The sequence below is a fragment of the Tachyglossus aculeatus genome, chromosome Y4 (genome assembly GCF_015852505.1).
Source record: "Tachyglossus aculeatus isolate mTacAcu1 chromosome Y4, mTacAcu1.pri, whole genome shotgun sequence".
In the NCBI taxonomy this organism is placed as follows: domain Eukaryota; kingdom Metazoa; phylum Chordata; class Mammalia; order Monotremata; family Tachyglossidae; genus Tachyglossus; species Tachyglossus aculeatus.
Window position 1 is genome coordinate 13456711 of NC_052096.1, and position 23438 is coordinate 13480148.

At 54.2% G+C, this 23438-nt stretch overlaps 1 protein-coding gene across 1 annotated transcript; it reads left to right on the top strand.

Moving 5' to 3' along the window:
- Window positions 1-3634: 3634 nt before the first annotated feature.
- Window positions 3635-22120, top strand: SEMA4A (semaphorin 4A). The gene is made up of 15 exons (XM_038768972.1): window positions 3635-3698; window positions 4836-5118; window positions 8186-8346; window positions 8797-8859; window positions 9072-9170; window positions 9562-9667; window positions 11836-11952; window positions 12846-12970; window positions 13058-13233; window positions 13679-13820; window positions 14644-14824; window positions 14921-15057; window positions 16385-16560; window positions 16708-16811; window positions 20990-22120. The coding sequence occupies exons 2-15, from the start codon at window positions 4986-4988 to the stop codon at window positions 21586-21588; spliced, it is 2319 nt and encodes a 772-aa protein (XP_038624900.1). The 5' UTR covers window positions 3635-3698; window positions 4836-4985; the 3' UTR covers window positions 21589-22120.
- Window positions 22121-23438: the final 1318 nt, after the last annotated feature.

The following is a 23438-nucleotide window of genomic DNA, read 5'->3' on the forward strand; positions in this document are numbered from 1 at the left end:
TCTCAGTAGGGCTTTGAAGGGAACACACACCTCCCCTCCCCAGCCTAGGCTCCCCAGCCCATTCATTCAGTCAGTCAGTCGTATTTATTGTACAGCGCTCTGCACATAGTAAGCGCTCAATAAATACGACTGATGATTTATTGAGCGCTTACTGTGTGCAGAGCACTGGACTAAGCGCTTGGGAAGTCCAAGTTGGCGACATAGAGAGACGGGCCCTACCCATCACCCGCAGGTGGAAGGTCTGCAGGCCAACTCAGGGACCCCCCGATGCGGGGGTGGGGGGAGGGGGCTTGGAGGCAGGGAGGAGGCCGATGGGTTGCCATGGCGACGGAGGACCAGCGAAGCAGAGCCTTGGATGGGGATTGAGGGAGGGGGAGGGCGTCTAGGCAGTGGCGGCGGCGGCGGCGGCAGCGGGGGAACCGGGACCCACCGCGGCGGGAGCAGGTGCCCGGGGCCGGGGCGGAGGGCTGCCTGGAGGAGGGGGGCGGGGGCACCAAGGGCCAGGCCTGGGGGACCCCAAAAAGGGGGCAGGGGGGTGGGGTGGGGCCGGGGGTCTCCCCCAGATGGAGACCAGGCCCTCCGGTCGGGCCCAACGGGGGATCCCTTTCAGACTTTTGGACTGTGAGCAGGGACTGTCTCTCTATGTTGCCAACTTGGACTCCCCGAGCGCTCAGTACAGTGCTCTGCACACAGTAAGCGCTCAATAAATACGATTGATGGTGATGATGCTGATCCCGGCCGGGCCCGCTCCGAGCCCCCCCGGGGGATGGGGGCAGTCGGGGAGGGATGCAAGGTAGACTATGGTAGGATGGTAGACTATGTATGGATGGTAGGTATTACTCTATTTGTACATATCTATTCTATTTATTTTATTTTGTTAGTATGTTTGGTTTTGGTTTTTTTTTCCTCTGTCTCCCCCTTTTAGACTGTGAGCCCAATGTTGGGTCGGGACTGTCTCCATATGTTGCCAATTTGTACTTCCCAAGCGCTTAGTCCAGTGCTCTGCACATAGTAAGCGCTCAATAAATATGATTGATTGATTGATTATTTGTTACTCGATTTATTTATTTATTTTACTTGTACATATCTGTTCTGTTTATCCACAGTGTGCAGAGCACTGTACTGAGCGCTTGGGAAAGACTGCGAGCCCACCGTTGGGTAGGGCCCGCCTCTCTATGTTGCCAACTTGGGCTTCCCAAGCGCTCAGTCCAGTGCTCTGCACATAGTAAGCGCTCAATAAATATGATTGATTGATTGATTGATTATTTATTACTAGATTTCTTTATTTATTTTACTTGTACATATCTGTTCTGTTTATCCACAGTGTGCAGAGCACTGGACTGAGCGCTTGGGAAAGACTGTGAGCCCACCGTTGGGTAGGGCCCGTCTCTCTATGTTGCCAACTTGGACTTCCCAAGCGCTTAGTCCAGTGCTCTGCACACAGGAAGCGCTCAATAAATCATCATCATCATCATCAATCGTATTTATTGAGCGCTTACTATGTGCAGAGCACTGGACTAAGCGCTTGGGAAGTACAAGCTGGCAACATCTAGAGACAGTCCCTACCCAACAGTGGGCTCACAGTCTAAAAGGGGAGACAGAGAACAAAACCAAACATACTAACAAAATGAAATAAATAGAATAGATATGTACAAGTAAATTAAATAGAGTAATAAATATGTACAAACATATATACATATATACAGGTGCTGTGGGGAAGGGAAGGAGGTAAGATGGGGGGATGGAGAGGGGGACGAGGGGGAGAGGAAGGAATGAACAAGTAGTGTGTGAATGCATGGTGCGGAGGGGGGCGCGGAGGCAGGGGGATGGATTCGTTGACCCGACCTCAGAAAGGACTGACTGAGCACCCTCCTTCCTCTCCCAACCCCCCAGCCCTACCTCCTTCCCCTCCCCACAGCACCTGTATATATGTGTGTATAGATTTATTACTCTATTTATTTTATTTGTACATATTTATTCTATTTATTTTATTTTGTCAATATGTTTTGTTTTGCTCTCTGTCTCCCCCTTCTAGACTGTGAGCCCACTGTTGGGTAGGGACCGTCTCTATATGTCGCCAACTTGTTCATTCATTCATTCAATCGTATTTATTGAGCACTCACTGTGTGCAGAGCACTATACTACGCGCTTGGGAAGTACAAGTTGGCAACTTATAGAGACGGTCCCTACCCAACAGTGGGCTCACAGTCTAGAAGGGGGAGAACAGTCTACTTCCCAAGCACTTAGTCCGGTGCTCTGCACACAGTAAGTGCTCAGTAAATACGCTTGAATGAATGAATGAATTAATCTATTTATTTTACTTGTACGTATTTACTATTCTATATTTGTTTTATTTTGTTAATATGTTCAGTTTCGTTGTCTGTCTCCCCCTTCTAGACTGTGAGCGTGCTGTTGGGTAGGGACCGTCTTTATATGTTGCCAACTTATACTTCCCAAGCGCTTAGTCCAGTGTTCTGCACACAGTAAGCGCTCAATAAATACGATTGAATGAATGAATGAATGACTCTATGTATTTTACTTGTACGTATTTACGATTCTATTTCTTTTATTTTGTTCATATGTTCTGTTTTGTTGTCTGTCTCCCCCTTCTAGACTGTGAGCCCGCTGTTGGGTAGGGACTGTCTTTATATGTTGCCAACCTATATTTCCCAAGCGCTTAGTACAGTGCTCTGCACACAATAAGCGCTCAATAAATACGATTGAATGAATGAATGACTATTTATTTTACTTGTACGTATTTACTATTCTGTTTCGTTAATATGTTCTGTTTCGTTGTCTGTCTCCCCCTTCTAGCCTGTGAGCCCGCTGTTGGGTAGGGACTGTCTTTATATGCTGCCAACTCATATTTCCCAAGCGCTTAGTACAGTGCTGTGCACACAGTAAGCACTCAATAAATACAATTGAATGAATGACTTTATTTATTTTACTTGTACGTATTTACTATTCTATTTATTTTATTTTGTTAATATGATCTGTTTCGTTGTCCGTCTCCCCCTTCTAGACTGTGAGCCCGCCGTTGGGTAGGGACCGTCTTTATATGTTACCAACTTATACTTCCCAAGCGCTTAGTCCGGTGCTCTGCACGCAATAAGCGCTCAATAAATACGATTGAGTGAATGAATGACTCTATTTTACTTGTACGTATTTACTATTCTATTTCTTTTATTTTGTTAATATGTTCTGTGTGGTTGTCCGTCTCCCCCTTCTAGACTGTGAGCCCGCCGTTGGGTAGGGACCGTCTCTCTATGTTGCCGACTTGGACTTCCCAAGCGCTTAGTCCAGTGCTCTGCACACAGTAAGTGCTCAATAAACACGACTGAATGAATGAATGAAAGGAGGCAGCTCAGAGTGCGGAGGCAGAGGGCTGGAGGCATTGACCTAGAAGCGGGAGGGACGCAGGGGCAGGCGGCAGGGGTTTATTTGATCTCGGCTTTATTGGTCTCAGGTCCCTTGGGCCCTCTCCCCCCACCCAAAACCCTGGGCTTCCCCTTCCTTCCTTCGTGGGCCTGTAGCAACTCGACGGAAAAGGCGGAAATACAGGTTTCTGCCTCCGCCCCGCTTTTACCAGGCCCGCCTTTACCGGGCCGCCCCTTGGCCCGCTCAACTCCGGCCACCTGGAGCCCGGGACCCCGGGACCCCCGGGACTCCGGGGTCCCCGACCCTCCACCTTGGGGCAGGTGAGGGGTGGACGTGGGGGGCACCGACAGGGTACGGCTGGTGGCCAGGGGGACGACGAGGAAGAGGAGACAGGGCCGGGGTGTGAACCACACGGAGACTGACCGACAGGACAGTGACAGGGGACAGGGAGACCCCCTGTACTTCCCAAGCGCTTAGTCCAGTGCTCTGCGCACAGTAAGCGCTCAATAAATACGATTGATTGATTGTTAGGGGCACCCGGAGCCCCTGACAAGGACAAAAAAGCAGAGGCGGTGAGGGACGGGTCACAGAGATCCAGGGCTGGGCAGAGGCCGGAGTCAAGGGAAGGACGGGCGTTGAGGGCGAACTGATAGGAGCCCCCTCCCCTCCCTTTAGAGGCGAGGTTGGTGGGGGGGGGTCTCTATTTATTTTATTTTGTCAGTATGTTTGGTTTTGTTGTCTGTCTCCCCCTTCTAGACTGTGAGCCCGCTGTTGGGTTCGGGACTGTCCCTATGTGTTGCCGACTTGTACTTCCCAAGCGCTTAGTCCAGTGCTCTGTACACAGTAAGCGCTCAATAAATAGGATTGATTGATTGATTGACTGTCCGCTAAACGCCGAGGGTTGGGGGGGTTACCCATCTCAGGGACCCTCGGGGGCAGGGGGCACCGGGTGCCAGGCCTCCTCCAGGAGGCCTTCCCAGACTGAGCCCCTTCCTTCCTCTCCCCCTCGTCCCCCTCTCCATCCCCCCCATCTTACCTCCTTCCCTTCCCCACAGCACCTGGATATATGTATATATGTTTGTACATATTTATTACTCTATTTATTTATTTATTTTACTTGTACATCTCTATTCTATTTATTTTATTTTGTTAGTATGTTTGGCTTTGTTCTCTGTCTCCCCCTTTTAGACTGTGAGCCCACTGTCGGGTAGGGACCGTCTCTATATGTTGCCAACTTGTACTTAGTCCAGTGCTCTGCACACAGTAAGCGCTCAATAAATACGATTGATGATGATGATGACGGGTGGGCCTGCCTGGCCGGAGGGAGGCCCGTGGAGGGAAGGGGATCAGGGTGGGGAGGTGGGTTTGAGTGGGGAGGGGGAATATCTCAGGGATGGGAGGAGGCAGAGCCGAGACGGTTTAACCACAGGGCCCCTTTTCGGATCCGCTTTCCGCAGGACGGGGGGCCCCTGGACAGTCCTCCCACTTCCTGACTGCGGGGGAAGAGGAGAGGGGTGGTGCCCCCCCACCCCGGGTTGGACCCCCAGAGTTCAGGGCTTCACCCGTCCCCGTCCCCAGAGCCCCCCGAGCCTCGCCGAGCCGCCTCCATGGCCCCCCACCTCCACGGCCTCCCGCCACCACCGAAAACGCGACCGCCGCTGCTGGGCCTGCTTCTCCCCGCCTTGATGTCCACCGTGGCCTCCCTCCCGGCCCTCGTCCCCAGGGTCAGCTACGCCACAGGTGAGGCCGGAGGACGGGCCGCTAGGCGGGCGGGACGAAGGGAGGACGGGGAGGTGCGAGGGCGGGTGGACAGGTGGAAGGGCAGAGACGGACGGGCACCGAGGCCTATGGAGCGACAGAGGTGACGCTAAGAGGGATTGTGTCGTATTTGCTGAGTGCCAAGCCCTGGACCAAGCCTTGGGATAAATACAGGATAATCAGGTCAGGCACAGACGGTGAGTCCCCCGCGGGACAGGAAATAAGGGAGAGGAAGGATCGATGTTTAATCTCCGTTTTACGGACGAGGAAACGGAGGCGGAGAAATGACTTGGCCAAAGTCCCCCAGCGGGCAAGGGGCAGAGCCGGGATTAGAACCCAGGACTTCTGACTCCCAGGCCTGGCCTCTCATTCATTCATTCATTCAATCAATCCCCCTCTCCTTCCCCCCCATCTTACCTCCTTCCCTTCCCCACAGCACCTGTATATATGTATATATGTTTGTACATATTTATTACTCTATTTATTTATTTATTTTACTTGTACACATCTATTCTATTTATTTTATTTTGTTAGTATGTTTGGTTTTGTTCTCTGTCTCCCCCTTCTAGACTGTGAGCCCACTGTTGGGTAGGGACTGTCTCTATATGTTGCCAGCTTTTACTTCCCAAGCGCTTAGTCCAGTGCTCTGCACACAGTAAGCACTCAATAAATACGATTGATGATGATGATGATGATTTATTTATTTATTTTACTTGTACCTATCTATTCTATTTATTTTATTTTGTTAGTATGTTTGGTTTTGTTCTCTGTCTCCCCCTTCTAGACTGTGAGCCCACTGTTGGGTAGGGACTGTCTCTATATGTTGCCAGCTTGTACTTCCCAAGCGCTTAGTCCAGTGCTCTGCACACAGTAAGTGCTCAATAAATACGATTGATTGATTGATTTGATTCAATCCTATTTATTGAGCGCTTACTGTGTGCAGAGCACTGTACTAAGTGCTTGGGAAGTCCAAGTTGGCAACATATAGAGACAGTCCCTACCCAACAGTGGGCTCACAGTCTAGAAGGGGGAGACAGACAATAAAACAAAACATATTAACAAAATAAGATAAATAGAATAAATATGTACAAATAAAATAAATTTTATGGCATAGTGGCATATGGATCTATCCACTCATGGCATAGTGGATAGAGCATGGGAGTCAGAAAGTCATGCGGTCTAATCTCAGCTCCGCCGCTTGTCTGCTATTGGACCCTGGGCAGATCGCTTCACTTAATAATAATAATAATAATAATAATAATAATAATAGTATTTGTTAAGCACTTACTCTGTGCCAAACCTGTTCTAAGCACTGGGGAAGATAGAAGGTCATCAAGTTGTCCCACGTGGGGCTCACGGTCTTAATCCCCATTTTACAGATGAGGTAACCGAGGCACAGAGAAGTGAAGCGACTTGCCCAAAGTCACCCAGCAGACAAGTGGCGGAGCCGGGATTAGAACCCATGACCTCTGACTCATTTATTCATTCATTCATTCAATCGTATTTATTGAGCACTTACTGTGTGCAGAGCACTGTACTAAGTGCTTGGGAAGTACAAGTTGGCAACATATAAAGACGGTCCCTACCCAACAGCGGGCTCACAGTCTAGAAGGGGGAGACAGAGAACAAAACAAAACATATTAACAAAATAAAATAAATAGAATAAATATGTACAAATTTGGACTCCCAAGCCCGGGCTCTTGCCACTGAGCCACGCTGCTTCTCTGGGCCTCAGTCCCTCATCTGTAAAATTGGGATTGGGACCGTGAGCCCCACGTGAGACAGGGACCGTGCCCAACTCGACTTGCTCGTATCCACCCCAGCGCTTAATACAGTGCCAGGCACATAGTGAGCCCTCAACAAACACCACAATTATTATTATTGTTATTATTATTACTACTCGTAGATGTGTAAGAGAAGAAGGAGGAAGACGCTGAGGGAAGAAGACTGGCAGAGACACAAAGGCAGAGCTAGGGAGAGAAGTGAGCCAGTCTTCTAGACTGTAGGGACCGTCCCTATATGTTGCCAACTTGTACTTCCCAAGCGCTTAGTACAGTGCTCTGCACACAGTAAGCGCTCAATAAATACGATTGAATGAACGAATGAATGAGAAGTGGAGTCACTCAGCCACAGACCTGGGGGAGAAGAGAGACAGAGTGTAGGACAGGCAGACTCCGGGGGCCGCAGACGGAGCGGAGAGGGGGTTGGCAGGGGCGGGAGGGGGTGCTCCTTAGAGCTGGCTCCCCGCTTCGCCAACTGCGCCCTTTGATTTAGGAAGGTACCAGCTATCTGCTCACCCCAGCCCCCGAGACCAGGAAGATGGCAACATCTCTCCCTCTACCCACCCCACCCACTCCCCACTCGCCCAAGAGGAAATGAGAGGAGACAGGACATCCGGGGCCAGGGCGGTTGCGGGCCAGCCCCTCTCGCTTCCCGGGGGGTGACGGGGGGAGACGTGGGCCAGTGATGGGGCGGCTACATCCCTTTCTCTTCGTGTTGCCCCTCCCTCCTTCAGCCCGTCTGTCTTCGATCGTCTCACTGTCTCTGGGCCTCTCCTTCGGGTTGCCCATCTTCAGTCATCTCCCCGGCCCCGATCAATCGATCGCCTCATCTCTCCCCGCCTCGGGGCCTCTCCATTTCACAGACTCTGTCTCTTGACGATCCCTCTGAGTCTCTGTGTCTCTTCATCTCTGACTATCTCTTCTTCTCTCTCTGACTCTGTCTCTCCCTGTCTTCGTCGTCGTCTCTCCGCCCCTCTCCCCACCCGTCTCCCATCTTTGTCACCTCTGCTCTACTCCGTCCCACAGCCACCGGTTATTCTGTGCTGCTCCCTTGCCTCCCACCACCGTCCCCCACCAGGCCCTGGCCCTTCCCCAGCTGGCATTTGGCGGTGCCAAGGCAGGGACTTGACTGCCAATCCAGCCGGGCTCCGTGCCAGTCTTCTCTCCGCCACCACCTGGGTTCCCCCCGACCCCCTCCCCGGTTCTTCCTCCTCCTCCTTCCCCGCACGCCCCTGACTCGCACCCCTCCCCCTGCTCCCTGACCTCAGGCGACGGGCGGCGGGCCTTGGACTTCTTCCACCTGGAAGGCCTCCAGGACTTCGACTCGCTCCTGCTGTCCGGGGACAGGGAGACGCTCTACGTGGGGGCGAGGGACACGCTGCTGGCGCTCCGGGTTGGGGGCTCGGGCCCCCTGACCCTGCAGAGCTCGGTAAGGGACTGCTCCACACCCCCACAACCCTCAACCAATCAATCAATCAATCGTATTTATTGAGCGCTTACTGTGTGCAGAGCACTGTACTAAGCGCTTGGGAAGTACAAGTCGGCAACACATAGAGACAGTCCCTACCCAACAGCGGGCTCACAGTCTAGAAGGTCTAGTAGTCTAACCCTCATCTCCCCCGGCCTTCCAGAGCGTCGTCGTTACGCTCCCCCACCCCTCATTTCCCCGTTTCCCGGCCCCCGTCCTCCATTCAGCCCTCCGCTCCCCCGGCCCCGTTCCCGGTGCCCGTCGGCCTCCTGCCCTCCCACGCTCAATTCAGACGAGGTACCGAGCCTCTTGGCACAGGTGGGTACCGGCGGATGGAGCGAAGGGGTTGGCCAGGTGGCCGAGGCAGTGGGAAGGCTGAAATGAACCGTCCCCCTCGTCCCCCCGGAACAGGTCCCATGGAGAGCCAGCCAAGAGAAAACCGCCGAGTGTATCTTCAAGAAGAAAAGCAATGAGGTGAGGGGGGGCGGGAGGAGGGGGTCAAATCCCACCTGGGGAGGGGGTGGCACCGCACCCCCCACCCCAACACCGCAGAGGCCGATTTGCAGGCCTGTTTGCATCTCGTTGGATGCAGGTGGCGGGGAGGGGGACGGGGAGACGCCGTCGGGTGGGGGTGCAGAGGGGGTCTGGGACAGGTCTTGGCCCCCACTCGCCCGCTCTGCCCCCAGACCGAGTGTTTCAACTTCATCCGGGTGCTGGTGGCCGTGAATGGCTCACACCTGTACACCTGTGGCACTGGAGCCTTCAGCCCCGCCTGCACCTACGTCGTGAGTTGACCCCCCAACTCGGACCCCTCCCAGATGTCCCTCCGCCCCAGTCCCTGCCCAAACCCCTCCCGGACACCCCTCTGTCTCATTCCAGATCCCTCAGGACCCTTCCCCGGCCTGAAGCCACCTCCCCGCCCCTCCTGCCCGAAGCCCTGACCCCTCCAACGTTTCCACGGCTTCCTTCCCATCTGCTCGGCCCGCCCTCCGCCCCCGTCGCACCCCCATCCCCACCAAGCCCTGCCTGGTCCTTTTAGACTGTGAGCCCACTGCTGGGTAGGGACTGTCGCTATATGCTACCAACTTGTACATCCCAAGCGCTTAGTCCAGTGCTCTGCACACAGTAAGCGCTCAATAAATACGATTGATGATGATTGATGATGGTCCTCCCCAGGATCTGTCGGACTTCAGCCTGGCCCAAATGGCCACCGGGCAACCCCTGGACGGGAAGGGGCAATCGCCCTTTGACCCCGCTCACAAGCACACAGCCATTATGGTCGGTGAGTCCCTTGGGCCAGAGGCCGGTGGGGAGGCGGCGGGAGAGGCCTGGGAGCTTTATTTTGTTAGTATTTATTTTATTGTGTTAGTATGTTTGGTTTTGTTCTCTTCTGTCTCCCCCTTTTAGACTGTGAGCCCACTGTTGGGTAGGGACTATATATGTTGCCAATTTGTACTTCCCAAGCGCTTAGTCCAGTGCTCTGCACACAGTAAGCGCTCAATAAATTCGATTGATGATGATGACTGTCTCTGTATGTTGCCAACTTGGACTTCCCAAGCGCTTCGTACAGTGCCCTGCACACAGTAAGCGCTCAATAAATACGATTGATTGATTGATTGAGAGACAGGGAAAGCCCGGGCTTCGGAGTCAGAGGTCGTGGGTTCTAATCCCGGCTCTGCCGCTTGGCAGCTGTGTGACTTTGGGCGAGTCACTTCACTTTTCTGTGCCTCAGTGACCTCACCCGTAAAAATGAGGATGAAGACTGTGAGTCCCACATGGGACAACCTGAGGACCTTGTATCTACCCCAGCGCTTAGAACAGTGCTTGGCACATAGTAAGAGCTTCACAGATACCATCATTATTATTATTATTATTATTATTAATAGCCCTTAGAACAGTGCTTGGCACATAGTAAATGCTTCACAAATACCATTATTATTATTATTATTAATAATAAGAACTGGGGTATTTGTGAAGGGCTTACTAAACGCCATACACCGTACTGAGCACTTCTCGGCTGCACGACCTTGGAAAAGTCGCTTCACTTCTCTGTGCCTCAGTTCCCTCATCTGTAAAACGGGGATTAAGACTGTGAGCCCCATGTGGGACAGGGACTGTGTCCAACCCCGATTTATCTTGTATCTGCCCCAGCGCTTAGTACAGTGCTTGGCACATAGTAAGCACTTAACAGATACCGTCATCATCATCACTAAGGTCGGTTCAAGATAATCAGGTCTGATGGGGGCTCACAGTCTAAGTAATAATAATAACTGTGGTATTTGTTAAGCGCTTACCGTGTGCCAGGCACAGTCCTAAGCCCCGGGGTGGACGCAGTAGGAGGGAGACCGGATACCGAGTCCCCATTTTAAAATGAGGAAACTGAGGCACCGAGCGGTTATGTGACTTGCCCAAGGTCACACAGCGGGTAAGTCGCGGAGCCCGGATTAGAACCCAGGTCCCCCAACTCCCCGGCCCGGGTTCTTTCTGCTAGGCCGTCCTGTTCCTCTTGCGGACACAGAAACTCGAGGGACAGGGAGATGCCCAGAGACACAGAGAGATAAGGCGGGAGAAAGGAATGAGAGCCGGGGAAACTGAGGGAAATACAGAGACGAGAGGCAGCGAGGCGAGAGAAGCGGCGTCGCCCAGTGGATAGAGCAAGGGCCTTGGACTCAGGAGGACCTGGGTTCTAATCCCAGCTCCTCCGCTTGTCTTTGGAGTCAGAGGTCGTGGGTTCAAATCCCAGCTCTGCCAATTGCCAGCTGTGTGACTTTGGGCAAGTTACTTAACTCTCTGTGCCTCAGTGACCTCATCTGCCAAATGGGGATTAAGACTGTGAGCCCCCCGTGGGATGATGATGATGATGACAGTATTTATTAAGCGCTTACTATGTGCAAAGCACTGTTCTAAGCGCTGGGGAGGTTACAAGGTGATCAGGTTGTCCCATGGGGGGCTCACAGTCTTAATTCCCATTTTACAGATGAGGGAACTGAGGCACAGAGAAGTGAAGTGACTTGCCCAAAGTCACACAGCTGACCTGATCACCGTGTCACCTCCCCAGCACTTAGAACGGTGCTTTGCACATAGTAAGCGCTTAATAAATGTCATTATTATTATCATTATTATTCCCCGTGACCTTGAGCAAGTCTCACTTCTCCATCCTACAGTCACCACATCTGCAAAATGGAGGTTGAGACTGTAAGCCCATCCTGGTTACTTTGTGACGATCGCAGAGCTTAGAACAGTGCCTGGCGCGTAGTAAGCGCTTAACGAGTATCATGAGAAAACAAAACAAAAGAAAAAAAGAGGAAAGACGCAGAGAGGCGGCTCTGGGGAGGGGGTCCCAGGGCCCGGGGTGTGGGGCGTCTGTGGGGGAGACCCCCGCCTCCCCGCCTAACTCTCACTTCCCTCCATCTCCCTGACCCCTGTGTGACCCCCTTCCCGCCCCCCCAGACGGAGCGCTGTACTCGGGGACCATGAACAACTTTTTGGGAAACGAACCCATCCTCTTGCGGTCCCTGGGGACCCAACCGACGCTCAAGATGGACAACTTCCTCCGCTGGCTGCAGCGTGAGCTCAGACCCCGCACCCTCCGGCCCCCACGCCTGCCTCCCACCCACCCCCGACCCGCCCCCTCAGGACCACGGTTACCGAGCGCTTACCGCGTGCGGGGCACTGTGCTAAGCGCTTGGGAGAGTACGCTGAAAAATAGACGGGTTCCCTGCCCACAGTGAGCTTACTCTCCAGAGGGCCTCCCCATCCTGAGTTCCAGCATGGCTCAGTGGAAAGAGCATGGACTTTGGAGTCAGAGGTCACGGGTGCGAGGCCTGCCTCTTGTCAGCTGGGTGACTTTGGGCAAGTCACTTCGCTTCTCTGGGCCTCAGTTGCCTCGCCTGTAAAATGGGGATGAGGACTGTGAGCCCCCGTGGGGCAACCTGATCCCCTCGTAACCTCCCCAGCACTTAGAACAGTGCCTTGCACGTAGTAAGCGCTTAATACCTGCCATCATTATTATTAAGTCACTTCATTTCCCTGAGCCTCAGTTCCCTCATCTGTAAAACGGGGATGAAAACTGTGAACCCCCCCCGTGGAACAACCTGATCACCTTGTAATAATAATACACAAGGTGTATTTCACCTTATATACCCCCAGCGCTTAGAAAAGTGCCTTGCACATAGTAAGCGCTTAATAAATGCCATTATTATTATTATTATTATCCTTCCCCAGGGCTCTCTTCCACAGCCTCCCAAACTCTGTCCACTCCCCCAGGCCCCACCTCCCCTCACAGGCCTCTCGGTTGACCCCCTCCCCACCCCACAGGACCCCTTCTCCCAGCCCCCCGGGCCTCTCCCCCATGTTCTGCAGCCCTCAGCTCCACCCTGCTCCCGTGGGACGGGGGGACTTTTGGATGTTGGGTGGGGGGCCAGGGGCCCCTCTCCCTTTCCTCCCTGTTCTCCCTCCAGCGGACGCAGCATTCGCCGCCTCCTTCTCCAATGGCTCCTTCGTCTACTTCCTGTTCTCGGAGACGGCCAGCGAGTTCCACTTCTTCGAGCCCCTCACTGTGTCTCGCGTGGCCCGCATCTGCCAGGTGGGCCCAGGGCGGGGCTGCAGGAGGGGCTGGGGAGGATGCTCAACTGGGGGGAGCGGGCTCAACTCCTCCCGGTCCCATCCCCAGAATGACAAGGGTGGGGAGAAGCTGCTGCAGAAGAAGTGGACAACTTTCCTGAAGGCCCCGCTCACGTGCAAGGTGCCCGGCCAGCTGCCCTGCGCCGTGGTCCGCCATGCCGTGCTGCTGCCCGCCCTCGCCGGGGTCGCCCCCGCCCGCGTCATCGCCACCTTCACCTACCAGTGGTATGGCGGGAGTGGGGCGGGGGGGACCGGTGGGCTGGGGGCCTGACGTCTGGGGCACTCGAGACACGAGGCCGCTGGTGCCCAGAAGGTTACGCGTTTGCCAGGGATCTGGTAACCGGGGGATGCGGTTCCTCCGCGGGTCAGCGCGGGAAGGATCTAGGGTGTGGGAGAGCATGAAGCGCATGTTTCAGGGCGGGGGCTCATCTCGAGGTCACGGGCTTCCAGTCTTGGGGTCACGGGCTCTCAGTCCCGGGGTCCCGGAGTCCCAGGCCCAGGGCCACTCCGATGATCAGCGGGATCTGTCTCAGAAGGGATCCGTGCCCGTGGGCCCTGATGTCCGGGGGCTCTGGAGCTTTAGGGCTCTCGTGCCGGGGGGAGCCTTCTAGGCGGGGAGATGTGTGGGCCCGAGACCTAGTCGTCTTTCCCCCCCCACGTACCCCTCCAGGCAGACGGGGGGCTCGGTGGTCTGTGAGTTTCCCCTGGAGGCCGTGGAGGCGGCGTTCGCCGGGCGGTTCAAAGAGATGAATCAGGAGAGTTCCCGTTGGACCCCATTCACCGGCACCGAACCCACGCCCCGGCCGGGCACGGTGAGTCCCCGTGGGCTAACCGGGCGGGCAGGAGGGCCTGGGATCCCTGGAGAGAGACCCAGGGGCAGCGCAGAAGGGAAGGCCCCCGAATCCCCCCTATTTCCCCCACTCTTTTATTTCCCCTCTCCCCCTTTTAGACTCTCCCCCTTTTAGGCTGTGGGCCCACTGTTGGGTAGGGACTGTCTCTATATGTCGTCGACTTGTACTTCCCAAGCGCTTAGTACAGTGCTCTGCACACAGCAAGCGCTCAATAAATACAATTGATTGATTGATTGATCGATATCAAGGCCCTGCTGAGAGCTCACCTCCTCCAGGAGGCCTTCCCGGACTGAGCCCCTTCCTTCCTCTCCCCCTCGTCCCCCTCTCCATCCCCCCATCTTACCTCCTTCCCTTCCCCACAGCACCTGTATATATGTCTATACGTTTGTATATATTTATTACTCTATTTATTTATTTTTCTTGTACATATCTATTCTATTTATTTTATTCTGTTAGTACGTTTGGTTTTGTCTCCCCCTTTTAGACTGTGAGCCCACTGTTGGGTAGGGACTGTCTCTAGATGTCGCCGACTTGGACTTCCCAAGCGCTTAGTCCAGTGCCCTGCACACAGTAAGCGCTCAACAAATACGATTGATTGATTGATTGATTGATTTCCACGATGCTCCCACCCCGACTTGCTCCAACCCGCCGGTCCCCCGCCTTGCCCCGACTCTGCCGTCCTGTCTCCGTGACCTGCCCCCCGCCATCTCCCCCGGTGCCCCCACCTGCCCGCGACCCCTCCGATCCTTCGCACCCCGTGAGCCGGCGACGCGTGCTTCCTTAGTGTTCCACAGGCCCCTCGTCTGCCAAGGTGCTGACCTTCCTGAAGGACCATTTCCTCATGGACGGGGAGGTGACCGGGTCCCTCCTCCTGGCCAAGGCCGACACCACCTACACGCGCCTGGCAGCGGAGCAGGCCCGGGGGCTCGATGGGCACCCCTACCTCGTCCTCTACCTGGGCACCGGTGAGAGCGTGTGGCCGGGGTCCCCCGGGGAGGGCCGCCAACCTTCCCCCACCCCGGGGGTCGTGACCTTCACTGACGGCGCCCTCCCCTCCCCAGACTCGGGCCGCCTGCATAAGGTGGTGCTGGCGGACGGCGGCGGGGGCGAGGCAGCCCGGGAGGCCTACCTGGTGGAGGAGATCCAGCTGTTCCCGAAGCCCACCCCCGTGCGGGAACTGCTGCTGGAGCCCCTCCAGGTGACCGGCGGGTAGAGAGAGGGAGGGTTCCCCTGTGGAGGGGGACCCAGTAAGAGGCTAGAGAGATGGAGTGTGAGCCCACTGTTGGGTAGGGACCGTCTCTATATGTTGCCAATTTGTACTTCCCAAGCGCTTAGTCCGGTGCTCTGCACATAGTAAGCGCTCGACAAATACGATTGATGATGATGATGATGATGATGGAGTCTAATCGTGGGTTCTAATCTAATCCCCTTGTATCCCCCCAGCGCTTAGAACAGTTTTTAGACTGTGAGCCCACTGTTTTTAGACTGTGAGCCCACTGTTGGGTAGGGACTGTCTCTATATGTTGCCAATTTGTACTTCCCAAGCGCTTAGTACAGTGCTCTGCACACAGTAAGCGCTCAATAAATATGATTGATGATGATGATGCTTTGCACATAGTAAGCGCTTAACAAATGCCATCGTCATTATTATTATTAATCCCGGCTCTGCCACTTTTTTTTTAATGGCATTTGTTGAGCGCTCACTATGTGCAAAGCACTGCTCTAAGCGCCGGGGGGGGGGGGGATACAAGGTGATCAGGTTGTCCCCCGTGGGGCTCACAGTCTTACATCCCCATTTTCCAGATGAGGGAACTGAGGCCCAGAGAAGTGAGGTGACTTGCCCCAAGTCACCCAGCTGACAACTGGCGGAGCCGGGATTTGAACCTGCCACCTCTGACTCCCAAGCCCGGGCTCTTTCCACTGATCCACTTCACTTCTCTTCGCTTCTAGATTGTGAGCCCGCTGTTGGGTAGGGACCGTCTCTATGTGTTGCCGACTTGGACTTCCCAAGCGCTTAGTCCCGTGCTCCGCACACAGTAAGCGCTCAATAAATTCATTCATTCATTCATTCAATCGTATTTATTGAGCGCTTACTGTGTGCGGAGCACTGGACTAAGCGCTTGGGAAGTACAAGTTGGAAACATATGGAGACGGTCCCTGCCCAACAACGAGCTCACGGTCTAGAGGGGGAGACAGACATTAATACAAGTAGATAAAACAATAAATTACAGATACAGATAGATACGTATGTGCTGTGGGGAGTCATTCATTCACGATTGATTGGTTGATTCTCTGGGCCTCAGTTCCCTCATCTGGAAAATGGAGGTGAAGGCTGTGAGCCCCTCGTGAGACAGCTTGATCGCCTTGTATCCCCCCCAGCGCTTAGAACGGTGCTCGGCACAGAGTCAGCGCTTAATAAACACTGTCATTATTATTATTATTATTATGGAGGGGCTGGGGGGAGACTGTGCCTGGGAGGCGAGAGAGGTGGAGGGACTTGGGCCTCACGTCCATGGCGTCCACAGGGGGTTCTGCTGGTGGGCTCCGCCCAGGGCCTGGTGCGCCTCCCGAGAGCCAACTGCTCCGTCTACCCGACTTGTGCCGACTGCGTGCTCGCCCGGGACCCGCACTGCGCCTGGCAGCGGGAGCGAGGCGTCTGCGGGTCCGCCCCGGGCCTGCCCCGAGGGCCCCACCCCAGCCCGTGAGTCACCCGGCCCCCCATCCCTGCCCCTGCTCCCCAACTCCGTCCCCCTCACCCCAACTCCGTCCCCATCCCATCCCCGGTCCTCCCGTCCCCACCACGTCTGTACAACAGCATCCCCCCCACGCCCCACGCGCACTCCCGCAGGTTCCCGTGGCATCAGGATGTGGAAAGGGGAAACCCGAGGTACGCCTGTGGCGGGGATATAGGCCGAAGCCTCCGGCCCCAGGACCAGGCCAAGCCAGACGTGGGTAAGCCCGTGGGCGAGGGGCCGCGCGTGCCGGGGTGTGCGTATGTGGGCCCGGGGTGAGCCTCGGAACTACCCGTCCCCCGATCCGTGAATCCGTCGTGTTTATTGAGCACTTACTGCGTGCAGGGCGTTGCACTCAATCATCATCATCGTCCTCAGTGGAAAGAGCCCGGGCTTTGGAGTCAGAGGTCATCATCATCATCATCATCATCATCAATCGTATTTATTGAGCGCTTACTAGGTGCAGGGCACTGTACTAAGCGCTTGGGAAGTACAAATTGGCAACATCTAGAGACGGTCCCTACCCAACAGTGGGCTCACAGTCTAAAAGGGGGAGACAGAGAACAAAACCAAACATACTAACAAAATAAAATAAATAGAATAGATACGTACAAATAAAATAAATAAATAGAGTAATAAATGTGTACATATGTACATATGTAAATTCAATCAATAAATGCGACCGATTGATTGAACTAAGCGTTTGGAAGAGAACAGTACTTCAGAGTTGGTAGACACAGTCTTTACCAATGGGGCCCTAGGCCCTGCATGCACGTCGATTATATCGTGTTCTTCCAAGCCCTTCGTACAACGCTCCGCACACAGTAAGCGCTCGGCAAATACGAACGAATGGCTTTGCCACTCGTCTCCTGTGTGGCCTTGGGGAAGTCACTTCCCATCTCTGTGCCTAAGTTACCTCATCTGTAAAATGGGGATTGAAACTGAGCTGTCTACGTGTTTTGTTGTTTGTCTCCCCCTTCTAGACTGTGAGCCTGCTGTTGAGTAGGGACCGTCTCTATATATTGCCGACTTGTACTTCCCAAGCGCTTAGTCCAGGGCTCTGCACACAGTAAGCGCTCAATAAGTACGATGGAATGAATGAATGAATGAATTTACCCACAGCGAGCTTACAGTCTAGAGGGGGAGGCAGACATTAAAATAAATTACAGATAGGTACGTAAGAGTCCAGACTCAAGCATCTCCTCCAAGAGCCCCGCTTTTGTTCATCTCCCACTCCCTCCTGCATCACCCTGATTTTCTCCCTTTACTCTCCCCCGCTCCCAGCCCCACGCCACTTATGTCCATATCTGTCATTTTATTTATTTGCATCAATGTCTGTCTCCCCCCCCACCAGACTGTGAGCTTGTTACGGGCAGGGAATGTGACCGCTTCTGGTCGTACTGGACTCTCCCAAACTCTTAGTGCAGTGCTCTGCACACAGTAAGCGCTCCATAAAGATGATTGATGGGATGAACGAATGAGTGGGAGTAGAAGAAACGAGGGCTTAGGTGGGGAAAGCCTCTTGGAGGAAATATGCTTTTAAAAAGACTTTGCGGAGGAGGGGAGAGTGGTCATTTGTCAGAGGCGACGGGGGAGGAAGTTCCAGGCAAGAGGGAGGATGTGGGCGAGCGGATCTGTGGCAAGATAGATGAGGATGAGGCACGGTGAGCAGGTTAGCATCCGGGGAGAGACGTGAGCGGACTGGGCCGCCGAAGAAGATTAGCACGGTGAGGGGTGGGGGGATCGCGCTGACAGTCGGTTGTTTCTATTTGAAGCATGCATTCATTCATTCAATCCTATTTATTGAGCGCTTACTGTGTGCAGAGCACTGGACTTAGCACTCGGGAAGCGCAAGTCGGCAACATCTAGAGACGGTCCCTACCCAACAGCGGGCTCACAGTCTAGAAGGGGGAGACAGACAACAAAACGTATTAACAAAATAAAACAAATAGAATAAATATGTACAAGTAAAATAGAGTAATAAATCTGTACATGTATTTACAGACATATATATATATGCACACATATACATATATGCATATATGTCTGTCTGTGTGTCTGTATAGACTGTGAGCCCACTGTTGGGTAGGGACTGTCTCTATATGTTGCCAACTTGTACTTCTCAAACGCTTAGTCCAGTGCTCTGCACACAGTAAGTGCTCAATAAATATGATTGATTGATTGATTGATTGATATATATATATATACAGGTGCTGTGGGGTAACTTGTCCTTCCCAAGCGCTCAATAAATACGATTGATTGATTGATTGATTGATATATATATATATACAGGTGCTTTGGGGTAACTTGTCCTTCCCAAGTGGTTAGTCCAGTTACTCCACCCCCCTGCCTTACCTCCTTCCCTTCCCCACAACACCTGTATATATGTATATATGTTTGTACATATTTATTACTGTATTTATTTATTTTACTTGTACATATTTATTCTACGTATTTTATTTTGTTAATATATTTATTTTGTTCTCTGTCGCCCCCTTCTAGACTGTGAGCCCACTGTTGGGTAGGGACCGTCTCTATATGTTGCCAGCTTGTACTTCCCAAGCGCTTAGTCCAGTGCTCTGCGCACAGTAAGCGCTCAATAAATACGATTGAATGAATGAATGAAAGAATGAGAATATGATACAATAGAACTAGCAGACATATTCCCTGCCCGTAACGCTGATGGTCAAGGTGAATTTACAGCTTAGAGGCGATGCAGTGGTTAAGGCGGGGATTTGCTAAGTGCTTGGATAACAATAATGATGGCATTTATTAAGCGCTTACTATGTGCAGAGCACTGTTCTAAGTGCTGGGGAGGTTACAATCAACGGCTCCACCACTTGTGTGCTGCATGACGTTGGGCAAGTCACTTCCCTTCTCTGGGCCTCAGTTCCCTCGCCTGTAAAATGGGGATGAAGACTGTGAGCCCCCCGTGGGACAACCTGATTACCTTGTATCTACCCCAGCGCTTAGAACAGTGCTTGGCACATAGGAAGCACTTAAGAAACACCATTATTATTATTATTACTACTGTTAAGCGCCTTTATGTGCCAGGGACTGTGCTGGGCGCTGGGGTGGATACAGGTTAATCGGGTTGGACACAGTCTCTGTCCCACACAGGGCCCACGGTCTCCACCCCTACTTTACAGATGAGGGAACCGAGGATCAGTGAAGCGACTCGCCCAAGGGCACATAGGGGACACGTGGCGGAGCCAGAATTAGAACTCAGGACCTCCCGACTCGCAGGCCCAGGCCCTGCCCACCAACTAGGCCGTGCCCGGGCACCGGTCCATGGCAGGGACAGGACAGGATGGGGTTTCCCCAGCTTGACTGCCTCCTGCTCCTCGCTGACCCAGTTTCGATGAAGAACTGGGGCACCCAAGTTTAGTCACCCAGGCGGGGATGACGTGGAAGGGACCCCCGGCCTTTCCGCAGAAACTTTCCCTTGGGTTTGGAAAAACCCCTCCCGCCACCAGCCCTCCTCATGGCAAATAATGAGAAAATAGTGAGAAGCAGCGTGGCTCAATGGAAAGAGCCCGGGCTTTGGAGTCAGAGGCCATGGGTTCAAATCCCGGCTCCGCCAACTGTCAGCTGCGTGACTTTGGGCAAGTCACTTCATCATCATCATCAATCGTATTTATTGAGCGCTTACTATGTGCAGAGCACTGTACTACGCGCTTGGGAAGTACAAATTGGCCACATATAGAGACGGTCCCTACCCAACAGTGGGCTCACAGTCTAAAAGGGGGAGACAGAGAACAAAACCAAACAGACTAACAAAATAAAAGAAATAGAATAGATATGTACAAGTAAGATAAATAAATAAATAAATAGAGTAATAAATATATACAAACATATTTCACCATTCACCATTCACCATTCATTATGCACGTCACTTCTCTGGGCCTCAGTTCCCTCATCTGTAAAATGGGGATTAAGACTGTGAGCCCCCTGTGAGACAACCTGAACACCTCGTAACCTCCCCAGCGCTTAGAACAGTGCTCTGCACATAATAAGCGCTTAACAAATACCAACATTATTATTATTATTATTACGAGGCGATCAGGTTGTCCCACGGGGGGCTCCCAGTCTTCACCCCCATTTTACGGATGAGGTCACCGAGGCCCAGAGAAGTTAAGTGACTTGCTCCGAGTCACACAGCCGACAAGTGGGGGAGCCCGGATTTGAACCCCTGACCTCTGACCCCAAAGCCCGGGCTCTTTCCACCGAGCCGCGCGGCGTAGTAGATGTTGTTCGGGCCTCTCGTCCACGGGGTTGAAGACGGGGCTGGGCTTGGGGGCGTGAGTTGGACCAGGGTGCCGTTGAGACTTGAGATCAGGCTCTCTGTCTGTCTCCCTCTCCCTCTTTTTCTCTCCGTCCGTCCGTCCGTCCCTGCAGTATTGGAGGTCCTGGCCGCCCGCCACATCCTGGTGGAACTCCCCTGCCCCCGGGCCTCGGCCCTGGCTTCCTACGAGTGGACGCAGGGGGTGCCTCCGAACACCGTCATCCCCAGCCGGATCGGGCCCTCCACCGGAGACCTGCTGCTGGGCCCGGAGGCCGACGGGCTCTACCAGTGCTGGGCCGAAGAGGCCGGCTACAGGCACCCCGTGGCCACCTACTGGGTTCACGGCCCGGACCGGCCCCGTCCGCCAGACCCCTCGCTGGCCGGGGTCCCGGTGAAGCCCTGGGCGGTGGCGGAGGGCGGGCAGGCGGCCCCCGCCGGCTCCCGCTCCTACTGGCCGCACTTCGTGGTGGTCACGGTGCTCCTGGCCCTGCTGGTGATGGGCTCCCTGGTGGCCCTGCTGGTCCCCCGCCTGGCCGCTCTGCGGGCGCGGGGCAGGGTCCAGGGGGACCCCATCTCCCCCAGGGAGAAGGAACTCCTCACCCCCGGGGATCCCCGCGGCGCCCAGCCCCCTGACAAGGAGCACCCAGACGTCCTGGAAGTGATGCCCCCCGGTGTGGTGGGGGGCGGGGGGGACGAAGGGATCCGACCCTAAGGGACTGCCGGCGTGGGGGACCCTCCTATTACAGATGGACGTTGTGTGTGTTGGGGGGTCAGGGTGGAGTGACACCGCACCATTGCAGACTAGGCGGGAAAACCCTACCATTCCGGACTGTGGGAAGGGCAGGGGGAGAGACCCCACCGTTGCCGACTGCGAGGGGAGGCCCTACCTTTACAGGCCGCGGAAAGTGGGGGAGGGAGGCCTTACCATTACAGACTGTGAGGGGAGACCCAACCTTTCCAAAGCGTGGTGGGAGGGGACCCTTGCCGCGACAGACCGGCGAGGAGACCCCAGCAGAATGGCCCGTCGCGGTACGTGCGGTGCCGGGGTGCCGCCTGGGTTGGATCTGAGCCCTCCGGCCAGGACAGCAGCCCACACCGTTTCCTCAGAGAAGCAGCGGGGCCTAGGGGAGAGTCTGTATAAGCCTGGCGGCGGCGGGGGAGGACGACGGTCCGTGGACTTGGGTTCCAATCCCGGCTCCATCGTTTCCCCGCTGGGTGACCTCGCACAGGTCACTTAACTTCTCTGTGCCCTTTTCCTCATCTGCCAAATAGGGATTAAGTACCCGGTTCTCCCTTTACTTAGACTGTGAGCCCCACGTGGTCCAGGGACTGTGACCGATCCGGTTAACATCTTCCCACCGCAGCGCTTGGCACGGGGTAAGCGCTTATCCAAGTATCACCTTTATTACTATGCTGCGGTCCCTTCTTGGGGACCCGTGTTTTCCCGTTGCTCAACCCGCCCCCCCTCAGCCTCCTCAGGAGCCGGGGGTCTGCGGACCCTCAACCGTATCCCCTGCCCCTGATTGGATTCTCTGGGCGCCGGGCAAAGCCACCCTTCGCCCTCCCCAGTGCCCCCGCCTCCCGCCCCTGCCTTACTTAGTCTAGCCCTTATCCCTCCCGCTGCCCAGGCCTCGGTGGGGTCGGGGGTGGGGGACGGAAAACCAAACCAAATCTCCACACGCCCCCGCCCGTCCTTGCCCCCAGATCAGAAGCCCCCAGGCCAACATCCCCACTCTTCTTTGGGAAAACCTGTCCGCCGCCTCAGAGACCCGGTTTATTTTTTATTAAAAAGATGGCAAAACCTCCCGGTGTGATGCTTTTGACTCTGAATGGCAGAAGGCCGGGAGGGACCCCTTTCGTAGGCATGGGTAAAGCTTTCCCTCCGGTTGACAGCAGGCCGGGGACCGGGCAAATTGAGAAGCAGCGTGGCTCAGTGGAAAGAGCCCCGGCTTTGTTGTCAGAGGTCACGGGTTCAAATCCCGGCTCAAGCAACCGTCAGCTGGGTGACTCTGGGCAAGTCACTTAGCTTCTCTGTGCCTCAGTTCCCTCATCTGTAAAATGGGGATTAAGACTGTGAGCCCCCCGTGGGGCAACCTGATCTCCTTGTAACCTCCCCAGCGCTTAGAACAGTGCTTTGCACATAGTAAGCGCTTAACAAACACCATCATCATTATTAAATTGTACATTCATTCCTTCAATCGTATTTATTGAGCGCTTACTGTGTGCAGAGCAATGTACTAAGCACTTGGGAAGTTTAAGTTGGCAACATATAGAAACGGTCCCTACCCAACAGTGGGCTCACAGTCTAGAACACATATTTACTATTCTATTTATTTTATTTTGTTAATATGTTTTATTTTGCCCTCTGTCTCCCCCTTGTAGACTGTGAGCCTGCTGTTGGGTAGGGACCATCTCTATTTGTTGCCAACTTGTACTTCCCAAGCGCTTAGTACAGTGCTCTGCACACAGTAAGCGCTCAATTAATCCGATTGAATGAATGAATGAATGGGTTCAAATCCCGGCTCCACCAACCGTCAGCTGTGTGACTTTGGGCAAGTCACT

Excerpts from the sequence above, each read along its gene's own strand:
- SEMA4A (XM_038768972.1), top strand. The coding sequence starts at position 4,986 with ATGGCCCCCCACCTCCACGGCCTCCCGCCACCACCGAAAACGCGACCG. Across the intron at positions 9,171-9,561 it reads GCCCCGCCTGCACCTACGTC|GATCTGTCGGACTTCAGCCT; the intron begins GTGAGTTGACCC and ends GGTCCTCCCCAG. Across the intron at positions 12,971-13,057 it reads GCGTGGCCCGCATCTGCCAG|AATGACAAGGGTGGGGAGAA; the intron begins GTGGGCCCAGGG and ends TCCCATCCCCAG.